This window comes from Marmota monax, unplaced genomic scaffold (assembly GCF_021218885.2).
Source record: "Marmota monax isolate L192 unplaced genomic scaffold, Marmota_monax_Labrador192_F-V1.1 WCK01_AAM20220418_F8-fsc00034, whole genome shotgun sequence".
Taxonomy (NCBI): Eukaryota; Metazoa; Chordata; class Mammalia; order Rodentia; family Sciuridae; genus Marmota; species Marmota monax.
The window spans coordinates 10,593,401-10,612,741 of record NW_026693934.1 but is presented as its reverse complement, the minus strand read 5'-3'; the positions used below and the strand labels follow the sequence as shown (position 1 = coordinate 10,612,741).

General features: G+C 55.2%; 1 protein-coding gene across 1 annotated transcript in view; it reads right to left on the bottom strand.

Annotated features, from left to right (window-relative positions):
* The window catches only part of Hs6st1 (heparan sulfate 6-O-sulfotransferase 1), a 46,866-nt gene extending 28,202 nt beyond the window's left edge, over window positions 1-18,664 (bottom strand). The window contains exon 1 of the mRNA XM_046463685.2: window positions 18,090-18,664. Within this exon, the coding sequence (XP_046319641.1) occupies window positions 18,090-18,616 (527 nt within the window). The 5' untranslated portion in view covers window positions 18,617-18,664. The remainder of the gene's footprint in view (window positions 1-18,089) is intronic.
* Window positions 18,665-19,341: the final 677 nt, after the last annotated feature.

Genomic DNA, 19,341 nt, shown 5'->3' with positions numbered 1-19,341 from the left:
GTGAAATGGAAATCAAAACTGTAATGAGATCCTAATTCCCATCTATCAGGAGGCTAAGGTAGGAGGATGGTGTCAGGAGTTCCAGGCTACAGTGGATTGTGGCTGCTGGGGGTCTATACTAAGTATCTGCAGTGGGACTGTGACTATGTATAGCTGCTGCACTCCAGCCTGGGCAATAGTGAAACCCAGTCTCTCAATAAAAAGCAAAACAAAGGGGCTAGGGTTTCGGCTCAGTGGTAGAGCGCTTGCCTAGCATGTGTGAGGCCCTGGGTTCAATTCTCAGCACCACATACAAATAAATAAATTAAATAAAGGTCCACCAATGACTAAAAAAAAAAAGAATTAAAAAAAAAAAAAGAAATTAAAACAAAACAAATGATCCAGAAATAAGAAATGCGGGCAAGGATGCAGAGAAAATAGAACCCCCGTACGTTGCTGGTGGGACAACAGTAGGGTGGTTTCTCAAAAAATGAAACATAGAATCACTATATCATTCTGTACTTCCCCTTTTAGGTCCATGCCCCAAAGAACTGAAAACAGGAACTTGAATAGGTGTTTGTACACTTATGTTCACAGCAGCAATCATTCACAGCAACAAAATGTGGAAGCAACTCAAGTGTCCACTGATGAGCAGATTAGCAAGATGGGGTCTATGGACACAATGGCATCTAACCAGCCTTAAAATGGAAGGAAATTCTGACATATGACAACCTGGGTAAACCCTGAAGACAATATGCAAAGCCAGTCACAAAAATACAAACATCATGAGGTACCCAGCACAGTTAAATTCCTAGAGATAGAAAGTAGAATGGTGGTTGCCAGGGGCTGAGAAAAGGGGACTAGGGTGTCCTGGTTGAATGGGTAATCTCAGTTTGGGAAGATTAAAAAAAAAAAAAAGTTTGGGAGATGGATGGCATGAAGGCTGACAAGGGACTTAATACCACCGAACTGTACCACAAAATGGTTCACTTCATAAATTTCACGTTGTGTATATTTTACAAGTAAAAAACCAAAAGGTTCCCCACAATGGAATGCCTGTCGCAGGCTTCTCAGGAAAGATGGTGGTCCTTCTCTGGGTGCTGCCATCCTGGGGATCCTCAGTGACTGAGGATACATGATGTCCACTTGGTCTAAACCTGCCACTCACCGTCTCCTAGACTCTCTTGGAATGATAGGACCAAAGGGAAGACTGAAGGCACCAGAGTTGGCCTTGGATGGGGCAGAAGTGCACCTGGGCATGGTCCAGGACTCAGGTGTGACCTGGAGGAGAACCTGTTTCTGTACTCTGGTCAAACAGCGGGGCCTTGGTGAGCACGCCTCCTCCTGAGGGGCAGAGAGCACATCCCTTGCAGGGAGGGGACAAACTGGAGGCTAGGAAGGCCCCTTCCCTCCCTAAAACCAACACTGTAGCTGCTGTCATCCAATGTGTGGCTTCCATAGCCAGCCTGCCCCCTATCCCTGTACCCCTCACTCCTCAGCCGAGTAGCTCCAGTGGCTACAGTCCTCCAGCCTCTGCGAGGTCCATCCCCAGAGGCCACTCTCCAGTGAGAAGGGGAGGGGCAGATGCCCTCTCTGCCATGACTCTCTGTGCATCCAGCCTCCCATTTGTAATTGATCTCTTCAACCAGGCTTAGAAAACATCAGAACCTGAGCAGTAGCACATGCCTGTAATCCCAGTGGCTCAGGAGGCGGAGGCAGGAGGATCATGAGTTCAAAGCCAGCCTCAGCAACTTAGTGAGGTGCTAAGTAACTCAGCAAGACCCTGTCTCTAAATAAACTAATTTTAAAAAAGGGGGCCGGGGATGTGGTTCAGTGGTTGAGCACCCCTGTGTTCAATCCCTGGTACCAAAAAACTGAACAAACACCAAAATAAAACCAGCAAAAACAACTTGGACCTGGCATCCTGCTAACACTGCCAACCACACCTTCAGCACCACACCCATACTCCTGGGCCCCTGTGGTGCAAGCAGGGTCCACTTTCCCTGGAAGGGCAGAAGGGAGTCCTAAGAACACACCACTGGAGTCTGGCTCCTGTAGTCACCCTCATGGGCAGGAGATCCCACCCCACACATGGAGGCTCCAGGTTGCCCCCCACCCCCTTTTCTACAAATCACCTGTGAAAACACTTTTCCTCTGATATCCTGGCTGCATTCTGAGAGCTGGGGATTTAGGAGCAGCCCAGCCACCGAGTGGAAAATTGCTCAGCTTTTAGTGGGAACTAGTGGGAAGGAATTTCAAATGGGAGGAAATGTCTCAAAGTGCCAACCACTTGTAAGGAAAAAAGGAATTCTCGTTCCAGAATGTTTGAGTCACCGCTGGCTTTGAGGCCTGAGCTGCTGCTGGGAGCGTGCACACGTGTGCTTGTTGGGGGGTTAGTGCCTTGTGCTGCCCTGGTCAGCCCTGGGACTCTCCCAAACTCTTGCTCTTGAGGACATACCTGTACAGGTGTAAAGCCTGTGGCTGATCCTGCCAAGCAGGGCCCAGCTCCCAACAGGATTCCCTGCACTGATGGAAACCGTGGCAGACAGTCTTCTTGGGGCTCCACTGGCCTGTTCTTCCACCAGCTCATGCAGGCAGCAGTGAGGCTGACGACCAGTTGGGGACACCTAGCTCACCAAGATCCTAGATGGCACGAGGGGAGGGAAGGCAAAGGACTGGACTCTCCGTGGTGCCCTGGGTGCTCTCCCTACATAATAAAAGACATTTGTGGCTGAGCCATGAAGTCAGTCCTGCCCTTCAAGAACACCTACCAGCACCTGCAAATACACGGTGTTGCTGCACATGGTAAAACTGAAGAGCAGAGTGCTGTTCAGTGGCTTCCAGCAAGGCCCGCGCCTTAAGCTGGTGCTGCTGCCAGGGCCACCACAGGGGGAGGCCAGCTGTTGAGCTGTGGGACCCCCAAGTTCACAGACCTGGAAGTCAAGAGTGCTGGCAGCAGCATGCTTGGGTCAGGCAGGCCGTGTGTAGTGTGTGTGTGTGTGTGTGTGTGTGTGTGTGTGTATGGCTGTTCTCACTGGGCCTCCTGCTGAGAACATCTGTGACCAGAGCACTCCGTCCCTCACTCCTCTGCAGCTCCTTCAGGTTTGGGCAGCAGCTCCTGAAGGGTAGGTTTTAGTTCCTTCTGAAGGCCCAGGGAAGGCTCTGCACAGAAGCACTTGGTTGTCACTTACCTCAGCTTCCTGTGCTGCCTCCTTGACCTGTGGCTGGCTCTCTTCTGGTCAACCCCTGGGACGCCTCCCCACCTGTTGCTTGGTTTAAGGCACTTCCCAGGGCTCTAGGAACTAAAGGGTGGGTGGCCAGGCTGTGCAGGGCTCCTGTGGGTCACCTTGTGAGAAGGCTGCTGCTCTGTGCTTGGTCTTCCTAGCTGTACAAATGGTAAGGGACACGGCCAGCCTTCTGGCCTTCTAGATCAGACAAGACGGCCAGCACTTGCTAGCACTTACTCTGCCATTTGCTGGGGACAGTTAAGGCAACCCAAGGATGAAGGTCTGGGGCACGCCTGTGGGGGCCCCAGCCCTGACCCCTTCAGAACCTTTCAGACCATGCTGATCTGCTCCATGTGCTGATTCCTGGCTTCATTTCACCCTTGCCACAGCTTGGGGTGCACAACCCTGTTTTGTAGACTAAGAAACCAGAGGAGGCAAGGCCCAGCCTGATGGTGGAGCAAGGGAGGAGTACCCAGGAGGCAGCAGCAGCAGGGGACAATGTCTGCAGGGTACACTGCAGGGGGCCTGGCCCTAGAGCTGCTCTGCTTCTTTGCTGTCCAGGGCTAGCAGAAACCCTGAAGGTGATCCACTTATATACTGCTGGCCACCAAATCTCTCCTGCTGAGGCCAGGAAGCTCTTGCATACATGGCTGGGGACATCTGCTACCTGCTGAATATCCTGCCAATATCCTATTACTTTGTAATAAGCAGCTTGCCTGCTGGAGGGGGTCATTAAGTGGGTGCCTCAAAATACATGACCAAGGCGCTCTCTGAAGAACGCTGCTGCCACTCTGGCTGCCCCACCAAGCTGTTGCCCAACACTTGTTTCCATCTCAGGTCCCAACTCAAAGGATCTAGTAATGGCTAATTTTAGGCGTCAACTTGACAACAGGAAGGATACCCCCATAGCTGGTAAAGCACACTCTCTGGACATGTCTGAAGGTGGTTTCAGAAGGAGAGGAACATTTCAATCAATGGACCAAGTAAGGAAGGCCCACTCTCACCCAATGTGGGTGGGCACTATGCAAACAGCTGGGGGTTTGCACAGATCAAAATGGCAGAATCTGGGCAGATTTGCTCTCTGGAGCTGGGACACCTTCCTCCTGTCCTTGGACATCAGAGTTCCAGGTTATCAGGCCTTTGGTCTTAGACTGAGTCATGCCACACTGGCTTCCCTGGTCTCCAGCTTGCAGAAGACTACTGTAAAACATCTGTCACTATAATCACGAGAGCCAATTCCCATTCAACCATTCACCCACCTACTCAATCCATCCACATACCCGTGCACCTACGTACCGATTTACATCCTATGGGTTCTGTTTCTCTGGAGAATTTACAGCTGTCCCTTGGGGGATACCACTAGCCATGTCTACTTATCTAAAGTATGTTGGCCCTTTGGAAGATTGATTTCCCCAGGGCTTGGTGGTCCCCAGGAGACAGGGATGGTGCAAGTGCCAGGCCTGACAGCAGGAGGGCCATGAACCTCTTAGGACAGAGACCACCGCTATTCCAAGTACCCTTTTGCTGAGTACTGCATGGGGCTGAACTGTCTACCTTTGGCTAAAGGAGCAGGTGGAAGAAATAAGGGACTGCCATAGACGGCAATGTTCTGGGTCTCTGACAGGCTGCCTTGTTAATGGATGTCAGCACAGGACTCTCCAAAGACCTCTGGGCTAGCTGGGGTAAATCCCATCCTGCTGATGACTAGTTCAGTACCTTGGCGGAGTCCCTCAACTCTGAGTGGTTCTCCCACCTGCAAGTGGGAAATGAGGTACTCACCAGAAGACTGACAGGGATGGCTCTGCCCTGGCTGACTCTCACACAGGGCAGCTGCTCAGAGCTGATGTCCCTACACCATGTCATCTTCCCAGGAGATGGCTACCTGCTCCCTTTCCTAAGACCAAGTATCCCTGCACCCATGAAGGCCTTCAGCTCTGAAGGTCTTCCTGATGCCCCAGAATAGCTTATGTAATGTGTCACATGAAGGGGTCACTGTCATGCAAGAGGCCAGCTGGGCTCGGCAGTAACTTTACTCCATACCCCCCACCCCCATGGGCTGCACTGTGAGGGCAATGCTACGTTATCACCATCCATGTCCCCCGGGGTTACTTCCTTCATGCTCAGTTCCTCCTCAAGCACCTCTGGTCTGGCTGGCAGAGGACAAAATAGCCCTATGTATGGTTTAAGGGATTCACAGGTCTGCGGCCAATGTGTAAAAGGAAGTATAAAAGGTCAGGGAACAGTGACCAGTGACAGTAAGGTTCAGACTGGGTAGGGTGCTGAGAATGAGAGTGGGCAATAGGGATTGGAGTGGTCTGCTCAGCTAGCCACAGTTTCATGATGTACCAAGTAATGCCCATCTCCCTAGCTGTGTGGGTTCTCTAGTCCGGAAGGCCCCATTCGATGAGTTACTTGCCAACTTGGATGGGGCCATGGCAAAGGGCTGGGCCCGCAGACTGGGGCTGTGGTGGATGAGGGAGTCCCGACACTGGCCACACAATCTTTGCTTCTGGAGACTTCTGAGCATCTCATCGGCCAAAGCAAGGGACCCGCAAAGTAAGAGGGGGCCCTGTGCTGAAGAAGGAGCCAGAAGGAAGATGCCTCAGGTTGCTGGGGCCCCTCAGCTCTTTTACTCAGGGATTCTTCATCCTCTGCTGGCCTGAGTACATTCCATACCCCTGAGAGAGTCTGGCCTGAAGCCTGCCTGGGACCCCCTTTCAATCCAAGTGCTTGAGCAGTGGGGCTGGGGGCTGATGTGCTGCAGCCCTGGAGCAGCCCATCAGTCCCCATTCCTGCCTTTTACCCACTTGGCTGAAACCTGACCACTCTTTGTAAAAAGTATGTTTTCCCCTGGGCACGCTGCCAGTCCAGCTTCCAGGAAAGCAAAGGAAAAAATCTCCCCTTACAGGACTCTGCTTCCCGAAGGGCACGCAGGAGGCCCTGAACTTTCTCAGGGTTCAGGAGGTGGGCCGACAAACAGCTCTGCCGGGACTTGCACGAACAAAGCCAACCGCCTGGACCTGCCTGCCTGCCAGAGGGAGCAGGCGCTGGAGAGGAAGTGCTGAAGGAGCCCCTCTGAGCCCGACCCTGGAGGGCCGGGAGCAGGCAAGGAGGATTCCAGCCTGGCCAGCTGAGGCCTTTGTTCTCCAGGAAGGGCTGGAACCTGTAGGCTTCGTGCCTGGGCAGGGCCTCTCCTTCCAGGTGACATCAGACACCTCCAGACTCCCCTGAGAGACCATCTGCTCTGCCTTCCCCCACCCTGCCTTTGGATCTCTCCAGGGAGCCGCCATGTTAGACCTGATGATTTGGCTGTTTGGGGCCAGGCAGCCAAATTCATTCAGCTGGACTCTGAGAAGTGGGGGCTGGTGGTCACTCAGGGAGCTCTCCTCAGGACCTGGCAAGCCCACCCATGAAGCAGCACCATTTGGTGGCCATGAGTCCACACTCTGACAGACTTCTGGCTCTGCTGGCAGGGAGAACTGCCTGGCTCCTTGCCATGGGAAGGGCTGAGGGGGAACTGTGGAGCCACAGGCCTGTGTGTGAATCTGGCTCTGCCACGTGGGATGTTAGGTGACAAGTTATGTAGGTCCTCTGCCCCTGGGTTTATTCAGCTGTAAGATGGGGCCCTTGATAGTGAGGCTTGTATGAGGAATGCTTGGCACCATGTGAGGGTGGTACTCAGCCATAGCCACACTCTGCTCCTAGGACTGTGACCTAGGGCAGGGATGCCCACATGCCTCCATTCCCCGGCTATGCCACCTTGGGCAGCTTTACTCCACATGATGGCATCAGGACTCCAGAGAAGTCATGGTGCCACACTCACACCCCCAGGCTCACTGCTAGGAAAGGGCATCCCATCCTGCCTTTTGCCATGGTGATGCAAACACAAAACCTCAGTGCTGGCAGGTCCCCATTTCCCAAAGATGCCAAAGCTCCAGAGAGGTAAATATTTACATGTGAGTTTTGGCGTTCATTACTCAGAGGGGAAACGCTCTCCCTGCTTCCCATGGGCTGCTAGTGGGTGCCCATGTTTGATCTTGGGGTCTTGCAAGCCCTGCAGCAGCAGCAGCAAGAGCTTTCTTATTTTGGACAGGGACTTGGGGGCTACTCATCCCCAGGCAGCAGGGGGTCCAACTTGGGTGGAAGTAGGTTCCCAGGTGACATGGTGATGGGTTCCTCTCCTGGATGCTACTTATGCAGTGCTGGCACTGTCACTGGGGGAGACTGAGGCCCAGGGTGAGTGTCCAGCATCAAGGTCAGGTTGAGTGGGTAACAAGGGCAGGCCTTACCTGGGCAAGGCCCACTCAGATCTCCATGTGGAAGGGGGAGGGTCCTGTGAACTCCAGAGCAGTGGGTTCCCGGCTCTGTGCTTAGCTGTTTTCTTCCAACTCAATCTCACAGGAACCCTTATAAGGGGGCCAATACCAGAAGGGCCTGATGGCTTCACTGGTCCTCCTGGGCTCAGCCTGTACAGCTGCTGCCTTGGATACTATTGAGCATCTCCAGGGAAGGCCCCGGGGGTGTCCACACTGCAGTGAGGACAGCAGTCAGCTGGCCATCTGTCCACCCATTCAGCCTTGAGGCCTCTGGCTGAGATCCCATGACCAGCAAGGTCCCAGAGGGGTTCAGAGGTCATCAGGCACACCCCTGCCCACATGTACACATGACACTGGACAAAGGACAGGGTGTGCCCTGTCCAGCTCGACCCCTACCTGGTGCAGGTGCCATAAATCACAGGTCCACAGAGTGAACGGGCTCGTGGGAGGAGATGCCTGCTGGGCTTATCACCCACAGAGTCTGACACCAAGATACACAGAGAACACTGCCCCAGATCAATAGGGAACTCCAGGGAAAACCCAGACTAAAGACACAGACAACCGATGGTGAACACCTCTGTGGCCAATAAACACCCCATGAAGATCTCACTAGAGTAGCGCAAATGTGCACTGAGACCACAGTGGTCTCTGTTTACAGCTCCTGGATTGCAAAAATGCCCACGTCCGTCAGCCAAGCAGGGGGGAACCTGACACAGCACAGGTGTCGGGTGGAGGAACCACTCTGGGTTGAGGACAGAATGCCCTCTGACCCACTGCTAGGGACACACAAGAACCAGGTGCAGGCACAATCACTATCACCAGGATTGTGACAGCCAAAGCCAAACATGCTCCCGGCTCTTTTCAGAACAAAGCAGAGGGAAAGGGAGCTATGTCTAGACAGCGATGACAATAAATCCGGCAGTGGATGGATTAAATATGCATGTCATGGACCAGCATAGATACATCTCAGAAACAGGCTGAGAGAAGACAGCAGGTTGTAGAAGGTTAAATACAGTTTGATACGGGGTTCTAGAAAGTCTGAAACCTCAAAACAGCACTACGTATGGTTTAAGGGATTCACAGGTCTGCGGCCAACGTGTAAAAGGAAGTATAAAAGGTACTCGAAAGAGAAGATGCTGGATAGTGGCAATAGGGTGGGGTGTCTGGAGACTTCTCCTTCACCTGCAGTGGGACAGAGATATACACAACCCACAGCCCGGGGTCCCAGCTGCACCACCCGCAGACATCCTGTGGAAGTGATCCAAGCCTGGGTTCAGCCCACAGCTGGAGGGCACCAGGGAGGGGAAGAACTGCCACTTCCTGAGGAACAAGACTCTCACATGGTGTTTGCGTTCCTATAGCTTCTAGACCTTTAGCTCCTCCACATCTGGCCTGAGAGGGCAGGGGCTCTCTGGAGACCGAGGGAGCAAACACTGCAAAGCCCTTTTGCTAAGTAGGCATCGATAAGAGGCCTGGGTGGTCCCCAATGCCACAGCCCAGGGTGAGATGGCGACCCCATGGCTGAAGCAGGGAACATCCCAAGTTGTCACCTTGAAAAACCTGTGTTGACACGTGGAGGATGTCCCAGATAAAGGGACCCTACCTGCATAGATTTTAGCTACTTTAAGGGAAGCTCTGGGCCGGCCCTCAAGCACACCAATTCATGGATAAGAACAGATGCCAAACTCCTGGCTTTGGCTTGGAGGTCCCTTTCCTGTCCCCCCAAAAGAGATAAGACTCATCGTAGTCTTCTACAGAAAGGAGCCCACATTGGGACTGCATGCACAAATCCAAGCACCTTCTCCCATGGCAGAGAAGTTGCAGAGCTAGAGAGGCACCAAGCGGGGGCTTCCTTCCCCTCGCTCTGTTGCTGCCCCAGTATGTCCTGGTGGTCCCCGGCTCCAGGTTGCCCATCTCCCCAGCTGGCTTCCCTGCTTCCAGGCACTCATACCACCTTCTGTCCTTACTTGTCGTGGAGAATGGAGCAGAACTTACGGAGCAGACTCTTTGCTGGGCTCTGCCCCCACCACTCCACAAGGCAGGGAACATAAGCATGGCTCAGAGGGTTCCAGGTGGGGAATGAAGTCCAAGCTGGAAGCCGGTGTTCCAAGACGCACCTCACACACGGTGCCAAGCACTTTCTGCAGAATGGCTTCAGCTGACCAGAGGAGAGGTCCTCCCAGGGACCCCGAAAGGACAGGACCTGGGCCTGTTACCCTGACCTGGAGGCCCTGCCACGGGGAGAGAACTAACAAGGGGCCAGCTCCTGCCCATGACCAGAGCGGGTGTGTGACCCTGGCCACTGACCTCTGTGGGCTCCACAGTTCTGTAAACAATTAACTCCTCCTGTGTTTTAGTCTCTCTAGTCACTATCTTGCCAGACAATTACTGATTTGTTCTGATGTCCCCCCTGGTGGGCCTTTTAGTGTTCCCTGTGTAAACAAACAGAGGCAGCTGCAGCCCTCAAAGGACAGATGCGGAGAGCAGGCTCTCCCTGAAGCTCCCTCCCCCGCAGTGCACCAGCCCGGAGCCTTGCCACCTCACCAGGGCACTGTGGGCAGCTGCTGACAGCCTGCTTTCCAGAGGAGGAACTGGGCCTCCAACTGCACCGGGAAATTCTAAGAGGTTATATGTGTCAAGGCTCCATAAGACATGGGACTGAAGGTACCACAGCGTCACAGGAAATCACAGATAAGTGGTCACTGGTGTCTCTATAGAAACAAATGATAGAAAAACATCTCTATCTTAGAGATGGGGAATCTGAGGTCCAATATTTTTCCCCCGAGCCATGAGCCACCCTGGGTGCGGCGACAAGGGAGGAAGGCTGTCTCAGGGGGTTGCTCTCTTTCCAGAAGGACCCTATCCCAATATGCCCCACGGGCCTAAGCAAGCAGGCACGTCTCTGTGTTTCCTCCCCTGGAGTCTGAGAGTCCTGTCTACAGAGAGGACCCAAGAGGTCCTGTGCAGCCTGTGGTGGAACTTGGGATATGTCACTGCGGCAGGCAGCCTGCCCAGGCCAGGGTATAGGGCTGAGTGAATGACATGAATGGACGGACAGCTGGGTCTCCCAATGGTCCAGCTGCCCTGGAAAGAACCTCAGGCCTTTGTAGGAGCAGGTCATGCTGCAGGAAAGGCCATCCACACCCCCATGGGCTGTGTGTCCTCAGCAAAGCTCCCAGCACCCACAGAGCTGGCTGGGAGCCTGGCCTGGGAGGAGCTCCCTCGGGCACAGCCAGCGGGAGTGGGTTAAAGAGCAGCTCAGGATGGGCTCCTCCAGGTCCCAGCCTCTCCTCAGCACTGGGGTAGGATGTAGGTTGCCTCTGTGTCCAGATACTCTCTGTCCTCTGCCTGCCTCTGATGTTCTCTAACAATGTCCACCTGGAGTCTCTCCTGTGTACATGGGCATGCCATGTTTTCCCAAAATGAGAGCCCCTACATGCAGGGGACTTGGGACAATACCACACCTGGAAGGGGGCATTTTACCAAGGGATGAATAGGACCACAAGTCACATAGCCAGGAACTAACAGTCCTGCATTCCAGGGTAGATGGACACTAACACCTCGGCCTCTGTTGTCCTGTCCCAGAGCTCTCTTGCTCCTATTCATCCTCGCCACCAGCTGTGGATCTCAGATGACACATCTGAACCCTAACTGGTTCCAGAGTACTGCTTCCTGTCTACACCTCCCAGTGGACGGTCTTTTCCATACCCCTCAGACCACCCTTCCTGGTACTACCACACACACTCGGGCCTGTCACTGTGGCTAGGGCAGCATCTCAACCCCAGAGCATAGGCCTTCTGTGAACCTAACATGTTCTTTCCAAAACAAAAAACACACACAGCAAAATCTTAGGGAAGGTAAAGAGCTAACTGTTCTTGGAAACGCAAGAACAAGAATCTTTAGAAATGAAAAAACAAATACCCCCAAAACATTTTACAAGCACATGTCACCTCCAAGGTATGGGTCTCAATGCCATTTCTGTTTCTGGTTGGTTGGGGAGTTGGCTTGGCCTATAGTACCTGCTCCCCAAAGTGTGCTTTCTGTCATTTTCCTTTTCAAATCCCCCAAACCCAAGGCACACACAAAGGGAAGGGGGAATCCCAGCTCCAGAAGCCCCCTCCATGACTTTGTGCTTTTAGATATCTGACCTGGAGATGCCCCGCAGTCTTTCACATAGAGACTCAGCTCAGTCCCACAAGGTTTCAAGAGAAAGGGTGAGGACACCCGGGGAGGGAGGCCTCCTACCGTCTATCACCCAGCAGGGCACAGAAGCTGAGGGGCAGAGGCCAGCGGGGCTCAGCCCTAGCTTTGCCAGGTTGCCAGCACTGCCTCTCACATGGCCCATCCATCCGGGTCAGGAGGTGGACTCAGCCGTTCTGGTCCCAAGGACCACCTGTGAACCACCTGATCCCGCAGGGCAGGTGTGGCAGATGCTGGCCAGGCTGTGCTGTAAGCTAAGTGCCCCCTTGGATGGGCTCTGCTGACTGTCGGTAAACGGGGAACGTGGCCCAGTTCTCATCCTGCAGCTACTTGAAGGCTGCCAGATGTTTTCCAGAAAACCTGATGACGCAGGTCTGCATGTGAAATTGTGCGTGTCTGCCCAGGTCTCAGAAGGAAGGCCACCCATTCTGAATCCTGTGGCTGCCATGCTCATCTGGGGATGGTCCTCCCCACCAGAGGGTGGGGCAGGGCACGGCAGAGGACTCGGCCAGGCATATGGGCTTCAGGACAGATAGATGTCCAAATCCTGGCTCCTGGTCCTCCAGGCATAAGGACTCTGACAGGTTCTCAAACTTCTCTGGGCCTTGAGTTCCTTTTGTGGAAAACAGGCCAACCTTCACACACCTACTTTGCTGCCTTGGTCTGCTTTCCACTGCTACAATGAGACACCTGAGACTGAGTACTGAGTAAGAAAAGAGGGTTAATTAGCTCACAGTTCTGAGAGGTTTGAGGGCATGGTGCCACCTTGGATCTGGTTAAAGCCTCAAGGTGCATGGTATCGGGGTGGAGCTGTGAGAGAGATCATATGGTGAGACAGGAAGCTAGAGAGCAACTAGGGAACTAACCAGGGTCCCATGAGAACTACATCAATGCCTTCTGAGGGCAGTGACCCACCTCTTAAGGGTCCCACCACTTCAACACCACCAAATTGGGGACTAAGCTTTCAACAAACAAACCCTTTGGTGAGAGGTGGGGGGGCGCATACGCAAGCAATATCCCAACTACATCAAGGGCCAAATGAGATAACCCACGCTTAAGTACCGCTGAGAACTCAGGGGACAAGAACAGTTCACCAGCCTCCTTATTTACCCCCATGGCCTCTTGCCCAGCTCCCTCTGATTCCAGGCTGCACCCCTCTCTAAGTAGGGGTGAGATATAAACATCTGTGAGCAGGTGGAGAGGCAGCTGGGGTGACTGAAGCACAGCTGCCCCCAGTCCCCTAAAGTGCTGGGCCACCCAAATGGTGCCTGGGTGGGGCAGGACTTTGGAATAAAAACAAGGTAAGCACTTTTTTTTTTTTTTGCCGATTTAAGGAAGCAAACTTTAAACAAACCCACCACAATAATACCAACAAGGGTGCTGCTAAGATGGGCACTCGAATGCCATGGGCAAGAACTGGATAAGGTGTGAAATTTCTATGTGTGAAAAGTAGGTTAACACTCACATTCAGAGCATTAAAACACTCAGACTCTTCAACCCAGAAATCCCACTCCTAGGAATTCCCAAAGGAAATCAGAGCTATGTAAAATATCCGCACACAAGGATGTCCGTGGCAACATTCCTTACAGGAGCAAAAAAACGAGAAATCTGCACGTTCAACGTCTGAGAGCCAACTGCAGAGCACAGAGAAGGGGGGATCATCTGCAGTCACTAAAAGTAAGTTTTGAATCACATGGAGCAACACTCATGGTGTGTAATTTACACTATGGTTTCAATTAGAGAAGAAAACGTACTTGTGGGAAATAGTATGGTTTCTCTTTTCTCCCTTGTACTTTCTTTCCACTTGCTACCGCAACAATCATTGCAATAATAAAAAAGTGTGTGTGTGTGGGGGGGTGGGGCACGTGAAAGAAAGACTCAAGTTCTTACTGATAATAATGCCAGCCCTTTCCTCCTCCCTCCCTACTGGCCTAGTGGGCTCCAGATCCAATGTGGCCTGAACCACCACTGCCAGCCTTGCTCCCAGAATGGGAGCCAAACAGCTCAGATCTGCCATGGAGAAGGACAACCAGTTGAACCCATAATGTCCCTGCTGTTCCACTGGCCTCAGAGCCCAGGGTGGGCACTGTGTCCATCAGCAAAGGGCTCTGTGACTCAGGAGACAGAGCTGGCCCAGGCTGAACACTGGAAGTGCCTAGAAGCCGTGGCTGGGCTCATCCTCGGGACACAATGACAAGAGAAGTGATAGCGCAGATGACCTCCTAGCCAAGAACCAGCTAAGATAATGACAGTCTGCCTTCTTACGTGTCTGCTTACGAGGAAGGAGTTTTTGGTGGAAGTCTAATTTGGAATAGCTTGTCCTCAGATTCCCTTCTTCTCTCAGCCAAAGGCCTCTCAAGGCCATGTAGGTCTGGCCCCAGGTCCTGGTCACTGGCTCACGGTCACAGGAAACAACTGCCCCCATTGCAGTGGATGCCGGTTTTCTCCCTTGATCTCAAAGAAAGTGACTGTGAAGGCACTGTTGAGTGCTGTAGGAATGCTCTGACCTAAGCCCTACCTGTCCTGGCTCACTGAAGGTCCCTGGGATCTCAGCACAGCACTCAGGGACTCACAGGGAAAGGCAGGATGGAGCACAGATCCTGGAGGAAAATGTTCTGGTTGGTACCAACAAGAGGGCAGCACCTGTTCTACACTGGGGCACAGCCAGTGCTATGGATGTGCCAAGGTGGCAGATGGGAGTGCAGCTGAGGGCACTTAAGGCAACAGAGACCTAGGAACAGGAAGACAGGGAAGGCTTCCTGGAGGAAGGGGCATCTGAGCAGCAACTGAAGTTGGTGGAGTAACCTGGAGGACAGTCGGGGACGGTGGGTGCAATGAGGCACAGGGGGAGTTCAGGCTGGGCACCAGGTAGGTGCTGGAACCTGAGGTGACTTCAGGATGATGGAGGTGAGGCAGCACACAAAGATGAAGCTATAGGCATTAACAGGACATGTCAATGACGAGGGACCACTGGTTCTACTGCTCCCATGAGGAAGCACAGTCGCTGAAGGAGGTATCACAGATACTAGGAGCCCGCTGCATGCTCCCAAAGGTGCCCTGCTGCAGAGAGGATGTGACCTGTGCCCAGGAGCCCAGCCAAGGTGGGCCAGAAGCCACTCTTGGTCTCCAGATACCCTCTGTGGTTCTTTCCAAACGAAGCCCAGATGATTTCAGGGACATTTCCGGGTTGACCCAGGCAAGATCATGACTGTATTTCCTCTAGTGACACCTTCAGGCAAATGGGAAGAGGAAGAAGGGGCATTCTGACTACAGGTGCATCATTTGGACCCTCCGAGGTGACACCAGGGTGTGGAGTGCCAACACACTGACCAGAGTGGCCTTGGCCCTGGTGTCTGTAGGCAGCCACATCTCTCCAAGCTGGTCAGTGAAACCCCCTTTTCCTTCTTGGCTGTTTTCACAAGTGTCCTAGCTGACGGCAACAGGCGAGAGCCCCCATAGTGAAGGGGACCACAAAGTGACCTGCCAACACTTTGCTCTCATACCTGTTCCTCTATCAAGGCAAGAAGCACTAACAACTGCTGGAAGTTCCAAACCATATTCCAGGAAGGAAGTGAAAACCTGTCCAACTCCATTTGTCACCCGAATGAGTGCTCAGCTCAGAGAAAGCCTGGGTGGACGCCGCATCATGGGGTGGCTGGGAGCTGAGCAAAGCCCACTTCCCCATAACTCAGCCTACCTCTCTTAAACCCCCCACCCCCGATACTGTGGATGGTGGCACCAGAAGTGGGGAGAAGAGGGGACTCAGGGCAAAGGTTCCTGAAATGTGCCTTTGTCCAAGCCCCACAAGAGTCTCGGAGGAGGCAGAGGAGACAGAGAGGTCCCAGACCCAAGAGGGGCTGTCAGGGCTGGGGAGCAGGCCCAGACCCTCCTCAGTTCACCAGCTGGATGGTTACATCCACGCACACAGAGTGCGGGAAGGGCAGGTGAAGACAGCAAGACAGCAAGGGTGACATCCGAGTCCTCTGAAAACCCAGTGCTACTCAACACCAGTCATCCCGACATTGTGGACATTGCCCTACGCTCAGAGTGACCAGTCCCTGGGAAAGTGGAGGAAGTGCACCTTGGCCTCCACAGCACTGAGGCCCAGCTCCAGCCCTAGAGGTCCCTCAGAAGGTGACCTGAGGTGCAGCTGAGATGTAAATTTACAAAGCCAAGACTTCCTGTGCCTCCCCAGTGAGCTCCTTACAAAAGCAATCTACCTAGCCCTGGGAACAAAAATGAAAAGAGATGGGAGGGAGAGAAGTGACATGGAGGCACCGTCACCTGTTTGGTGGCAAGGCAGAGGAGGGACTCCTGAGGGCCCTGGTAGCCCTGCCCCCATTCAGCCTGTGTGCTGCTGAGACAGCGACTCTCAGGCCCAGGGGTTGGTGGTCTAAGAATTAAGAGGCATCTATTTGACTTTGCACCCACACAGGCTTCCCAGGCAGCGGGTGCTGGGGCCTCTCTCCTGTAGCAACTGGGGCCCATCTACCTCACTTGCTCCTCCCACTCCAGGGTGGGAGGGCAGCTGGAGCCTCTTCCTCTGGGGCCTCCAGCTCTGGGGAACAAACTCCGAGAAAGGAGACCAGAAGCCTCCCAACCCTGGGGGCTCACAGGGTTGCAGAAAGAGCACCCTGGTTACAATCTAGGTAAGCTCACTTCTAAAGCCCCAGCCTCTTGGCAACCCCAGGACGGGTCTGCACACTCTCCCCTGGAGCTCTCCTACAGACAGGATTCAACCTCCCGCAGGCAGGAATGTGTCCACCTGGGCTGGTGAGGTTATGTCAGTATTCAGCTCTGGAGCCTACAGCCCTGGTTGGTGAAAGGGTGGACAGCCACAGCTGCCAGGCCCAGCTCTGTCTATAGCACAGTGCGGCTGGACCACGGGGGTGGGTCCTGCACCAGGAATGTGCATCTGTGCAGGGCAGATTGGGCAGAAACAATCTTTCAGGACAGGCAGTTCTGTAACCATTACACTAAGATCCCAGAACACCACTTCTTAGCTGCTGAGGGAGGAATGTGGTACAACTAAAGGAAAGTGGGAATATTCCCTCAGTTTCAGGATCCCTATTATCTGAAAATCTGAGAAAATTCACAGGAAAAAAAAAAAAAAAAAAAAAAAAAAGGACTCAGGGAAAACAGTGTCATGGACCAGCCAGCTCTAGGCTAGCCGAATCCTTCCTGTAGGATCTTCCAAGCCCACCTGGGAGCCCTTACCTTTCTGACCCAGGAGTGCCTAGGAATATCCTGTCAGTCACAGGCTGGCTCACTGCATCCCCCCCCCCCACCCCTAATCTGTTTGCAAATTCAGTCCTAAGGAAGAGAAACAGAAACAAAAGGCAGGCAAGAAGGCTTCACTTCTGGTCTTTCCCAGCTCTGACATCTGGCCAGTGAACACCAACAGAACGGGAGGAAAACAATCCCAACTTTATGTGCCAGATGCCCAGCACTGCCAGGGGATCTGTTATAAAGTGTTTTCCAGGAAACCCCCAGCACCCTTGTCCACACACAGGTCAGCCCCGTGTCTCTCAATCCTACACATATAGGGGGAAGGGGAGCCCTGACAAAAGGTGTCTGCTTGAACAGGTACTACTAAAACAGCTCAGTCGGCTCTAACCTGGCTGTGGGTTCCCTGGAAAGGGAGCCCCCAACTGGCAGCTTTTGTTTCTCTTTCTGGGCTGGGGAGGACAGGTAGCACAGCCTTCTCCCCGCCCCCAGGCCCAGGTCACTCGGGGCCTTTGTTCTACCTGCACACACCGGTAGGCAGAGCCCACCCCTTCCCTGGCAGCTCCTCCCCACCCCGCTGAAAGCAGGCAGGCACGGTTGGGCTGGGGACACCACAGGTGCAGGGAGAGGGACCTCACTTCTCACTCCACTTTTGGTATTAGAGGGACGCGGGGAGGTGAACTCGCAGGGTGAGCTGTACACACACCAGGGAACACGCTTCCTCTCCCAAAGACCCACCGGGCTGCATGAGGCCAGCCTGGACCGTACCCCTGGCGGATCAGCTCTCCTGCCAGCCAGCGGTGCACAGCAGGTGGGGCAGCCAGACGGCTGCAGCAGGCGCTGACCCAGAAGGAAGTCAGGGCACCACGCAGCCAGGCCGGTCGTGGAGCAAAGACAGGCACAGAGATGTTAAGAGGGAAGTCAGAGGGAAGGGGTGACAGCTGCCAGAGCTGACGAGCTCCCTGGGAGCCTTGCGCGCCTCGCCTGCAGGTTGGAAAGGGCCGAGGCGAACGGGGGCCCCAAGGGGGTAGAGTTGGCCCAGCTCTGCCTGGCGGAGCCAGGACCCAGGCTCCAGGGCGCCCCGCGCGCTGAATCCCCGAGGCCCTGGGTCCCGACCGCGCTTCCCGCAGCAGGCGCTCACCTGGGCGTGCGCAGCGCGGCGGGGTCGCGGCGGTCCAGCACGCCGGGAACGCAGTTGGTGAGTTCGGTCCAGTCGGCGTGCAGCCCGCAGCTCCAGCCCGTGGAGAAGCGAGAGAAGAGCCAGGTCTCGCGGCGGTTGGGTCGGTAGCAGGTGCACTTCTTCTGGCCGGGCCGGCAGTCGCAGGGCACCTCGAGGCGCACATTCTGCACGAGGTGGCGGCCGAAGGTGGTGCCGCCTGTCTTCTGGATGTGCAGGAAGACTATCACGTCGTCGCCCTTCATGTCGAAGCGCAGCGAGCGCTCCAGCTCGCGCACTGGGAAGTAGTACTTCTTCTCGTAGTGCGGGTCTGGCGTGGGGAAGAGGTCCAGGTCGTCGGGCGGCGCGCGGCCGCCGGGCGCGCCCAGGCTCAGCCCCGGGCCCGCGTACTGGTACAGGATGAGCATGAAGCACGCCGAGCCCGCCACCACCAGCACGAACTTGCTGGCGCGCTCAACCATGGTCCTGCCGCCGGCGCGCCGCCGCCGCATGTGTCACCATCGCCGGCGGCCCGGGCGCGGGGCGCGGGGCGCGGGGCCTGGGAGGGCGGGGGGCGCCGGCGCAGCTGCCTCCGCCGCCGCCACCCGCGCTCCGGCCCGGCCCGGCTACTCGGCGCCCAGGCTGCCCGCAGCGGCACGGGCCCCGGGCCTCCGCGGCGCCATGGGTGCTCCCTGCCCGGCTCCGGTTTCCCGGGCCCGTCTCCGGCTTGGCTCCCGCTCGGCCGCGACCCGGCCCGCGCCCCGCGCCTCTCGCCCTCCGCACCAAGCCCGCTCTGCTCCGCGCCGAGAACGCTCTGCGCCGCCCCGCGCGCCGCCGCGTCTCCGCAGTCTGCCGCCGCCCCGCCCCGGCCCGCCCCCGGCCCGCCCCCTCGGCGCCTCTTGTCGTCGCCGCCCGCGCGGATCCTCGGCTCCGCCTATGGAGCACTGGGGGGCCACAGGCCAGTGCTGGGCGCCGGGTTTGGTGTCTCCGGCGGTGAAGTCGCAGCCAGGAGGCGGGCAGCTGTAAACCGGGAACTGATTCCAGTCAGCAAGAAGCGTCGGGAGCGACTAGGGAGCGCGGAACCGAGGCCCGGGCGATCCTCCTGGGCCCGGAGCACTCAGCGGCAGCGCCTCTGGGGATTGGGTCCCCTGCTCCTCTCCAGGTCTGGAGGCACCCTTGTCCTCACCGGAGGAGAAGCCTTGACCTTGCATGCTGGGCACTCAGAAGTTCTAAATTC